Here is a 2,896-nt window from a genome sequence, read left to right as displayed (position 1 = left end):
GAATTTTGGGGGATCTAGCTGAAGATAGGGTTTAGAAAAATATGGAGTAATATTATTGAAAAATTTGGTTACTGAGAATATATTTTTAGTAGATTACTTATTTCAGTATATTTGAAGATATCAAGAAAAATTGATTCATTTTTACTCTATATATTGTGAAAGTAAGCTATTTAACTATATTTTATGATTATTTGTTAGGATTTGATTTGTGTTCAATATTCAAAAGTTTGATTCATTTTTACTCTATATATTGTGAAAGTAAGCTAATTAACTGTATTTTATGATTTTTTGTTGGGATTTGATTTGTGTTCAATATTCATTAGGATTTGATTTATTTTCCTCAATTTGTTAAGATTTGTTTTAATTTTTCTAGATATTTTTGCATTACCATATGTGGATAATATTTGATTAAAATCAGAATGAAGAATTAATCTAATTTATTTATAGGACTAGAGAAGTAAATGCACATGCACACTTAATACTCCATAATAATACGTATAATTATATGATCCATAAGTAGATAATACATCAAGATTAATCCAAACTTCAATAACTCTAAAACAAATACTAAAAACGAAATCCTAACTTACTTGGAATAAAATAACAAACCAATGATTAGTTACTGAAAAGACAATCTCAAATAAAGATAACAAATGGAAGAATAAATCAACTATGACAGATACTAATGTCTTCTTCCATAGTTGATTTAGAAACATTCCTACTCCTTCATTGCATTGTAGAAAATTTTCCGTCCGTCCTCCCAAACTCCGCGTAATGTAACCAGCTTATCTTTATGCTTAAATTCCATCGCCTGGTCGTCGTAGCTTCGGTAAATCTCACCCAAACTCTTCAGCCACGGAGCTCCTAAGACCACTTCAGGACCAGTAATGGGGAGCACAAATAAATCAACAACAAACTCATCCCCTCCGAGTGATAACTTGGCGTAGTAACACTTTTCTTTACATAGAAATGTCGACTCATTGCCCACAGAAACACGGAAAGGATTGGTTGGCATAACCAACATCCTAAATTTCTTGACAGTACCGGGCTGGATGAAGTTATGTGTACTGCTGCCACATATTAAGGTTTGGACATACACCCCTGAAATCGTACCTGTCACTTTCAACGCTCGGGGAGGGTCGAATCTCTGTGTCACGGCCTCCAAGAATTCAGGCCATGTTGTCAGCAAATTGTTATCGTGTTGGTGAAGGAGCCAATTGGACGCCCGGTGTTCAAACAGTAGTCCAACTAAGCGTAGACGATCCTTTTCCGACGTTTCGAAATAGTCAAAATAGGACTGCACCTTGTAAATCCAGTCTGATGGGTCGTCTCCGTTGAATTTTGGAGGATCGATCCGAAGTTTGGCCTTCTTCTCTGTTGTTGGCCTCTGAAGTTTGGCAAAAATTGCGTCTCCGTCTACCTTGGCCTCCAATGCCGAAAACAGCCGATCCGCCCGGTCTGATAAGGCAAGATACTCTTCTCTGTTGTTGTGAAGTTCCAACCTTAAACTTTTTATGGCTGACAGAATTTCTTCTTGAGAATTATCAGCATGAGTTTTTGTTGCCATGATTGAATGTGAGGGTGAATTTGACAGAGCTGAAAGAAGATGAAATCACAATTCAGAAAAATATGGAGCAAGATATCTTAGAAAAAGTAAATATTATTGGAAAATACGGAATTCGACTACACCAGACTTTGTCGGGCATTTCGGCAAACGGTTGGAGTGCCTCTTATCATGTCATGTGAAATATGATAAATAATGATGGTGACATGAAATGATCAAATAAAAAACTATAATGATCTATTAAAGCACAATTGTTAAAAGGGAACAACAGTACCTGAAGTTGGTGACCGGAGACGGCGGTTTAGTGGCGCAGACGAGGTCGCACGCCGGCGGCCGAGAGCTGGATCTGATTTGTGTGTGTTAAAGTACAATATAATTTTGTGGATTTGGGCTCTCTTTTGGGCCACTTTGTTTTGTTTAAATAATTCAGTTGGGTCTATTTTGTTAAGAAGAAGGAAGAAGTTTTGGGCCTCTTTTTATTTGATTTTGAGAGTATGGGTCTTTTTTATTTTAAATGTTTACAAAGAGGTGTCCAAGATTCATTCTTCGGATTTAGTTATGAAACTCAAGAAATTAATCTCGTGAATAATTTATCCAAGTAATAAGGCTTGTCGATTTGTTTAATTAAACCATTAAGTAATTAATTCCAACTAATTGAATCTTTGAATTAACTGAGAATCCAAGCCTTAAGTCGATTGTATGTGTAACATCTCGAATTTCCGAACTCTAATTTTAGAGCCCTAGAATTTAATAATGAAGACGTGGAGTCGTGAATGCATTTATCGCATGAGTTGCTATGGCCGAGTCGAGTCTAGGGTTTGCGTTGGAAGTTTGAAAAGTCAAACTTGTTGATTATATGATGTGGCATGTGATTTATTAAATTATGTGGTAAATTATTTGTTAAAGGGTGAGTGAGAATATTAGAGAAAATTTCCATAAATACTTGCCACCCAATTCTTGTGATTCTCGACCCCTTGGCCTTTTGGAGGAGGAATTCTATTTTTCCGGATTTAATTTAATTCTTGGGATATTTATCCAAATTAAATCCAAGACCCAATTATTTTCTTATTTTTAAGAAGAAAAATCGAGCCCCCTTGTGCCTTAGTGATTTTCGAAAATCACCTATTGTGGGAAGGAAAGAGTTTTTTTATTTTAGTTAATCCCTTATTTGATTTCCTTCCATACCTAGAATTTAAATATTCTACCAAATCTTTCCATACCTCGAGAGATCTTGCCTTATCTTATTTTAGTTAATATTAAAAATCCATGCCTTATTTAAAAGGCATGGGGGATGCATTTTTTTCAATCCCCAAAGGAGAGAATTCTTATTTT

General features: G+C 35.0%; 1 protein-coding gene across 1 annotated transcript; it reads right to left on the bottom strand.

The window, feature by feature from the left end:
• Nucleotides 1-565: 565 nt before the first annotated feature.
• LOC125198323 lies at nucleotides 566-1,930 on the bottom strand. The gene is made up of 2 exons (XM_048096691.1): nucleotides 1,839-1,930; nucleotides 566-1,596 (listed from the first exon to the last, which is right to left on the bottom strand). The coding sequence occupies exon 2, from the start codon at nucleotides 1,565-1,567 to the stop codon at nucleotides 719-721; it is 849 nt and encodes a 282-aa protein (XP_047952648.1). The 5' UTR covers nucleotides 1,568-1,596; nucleotides 1,839-1,930; the 3' UTR covers nucleotides 566-718.
• Nucleotides 1,931-2,896: the final 966 nt, after the last annotated feature.

This window comes from Salvia hispanica, unplaced genomic scaffold (assembly GCF_023119035.1).
Source record: "Salvia hispanica cultivar TCC Black 2014 unplaced genomic scaffold, UniMelb_Shisp_WGS_1.0 HiC_scaffold_1365, whole genome shotgun sequence".
Lineage (NCBI taxonomy): Eukaryota > Viridiplantae > Streptophyta > Magnoliopsida > Lamiales > Lamiaceae > Salvia > Salvia hispanica.
This window is presented reverse-complemented; position numbering and strand designations above follow the sequence as displayed.

Coding starts and splice junctions, on each gene's coding strand:
- LOC125198323 (XM_048096691.1), bottom strand. CDS start 1,567: ATGGCAACAAAAACTCATGCTGATAATTCTCAAGAAGAAATTCTGTCA.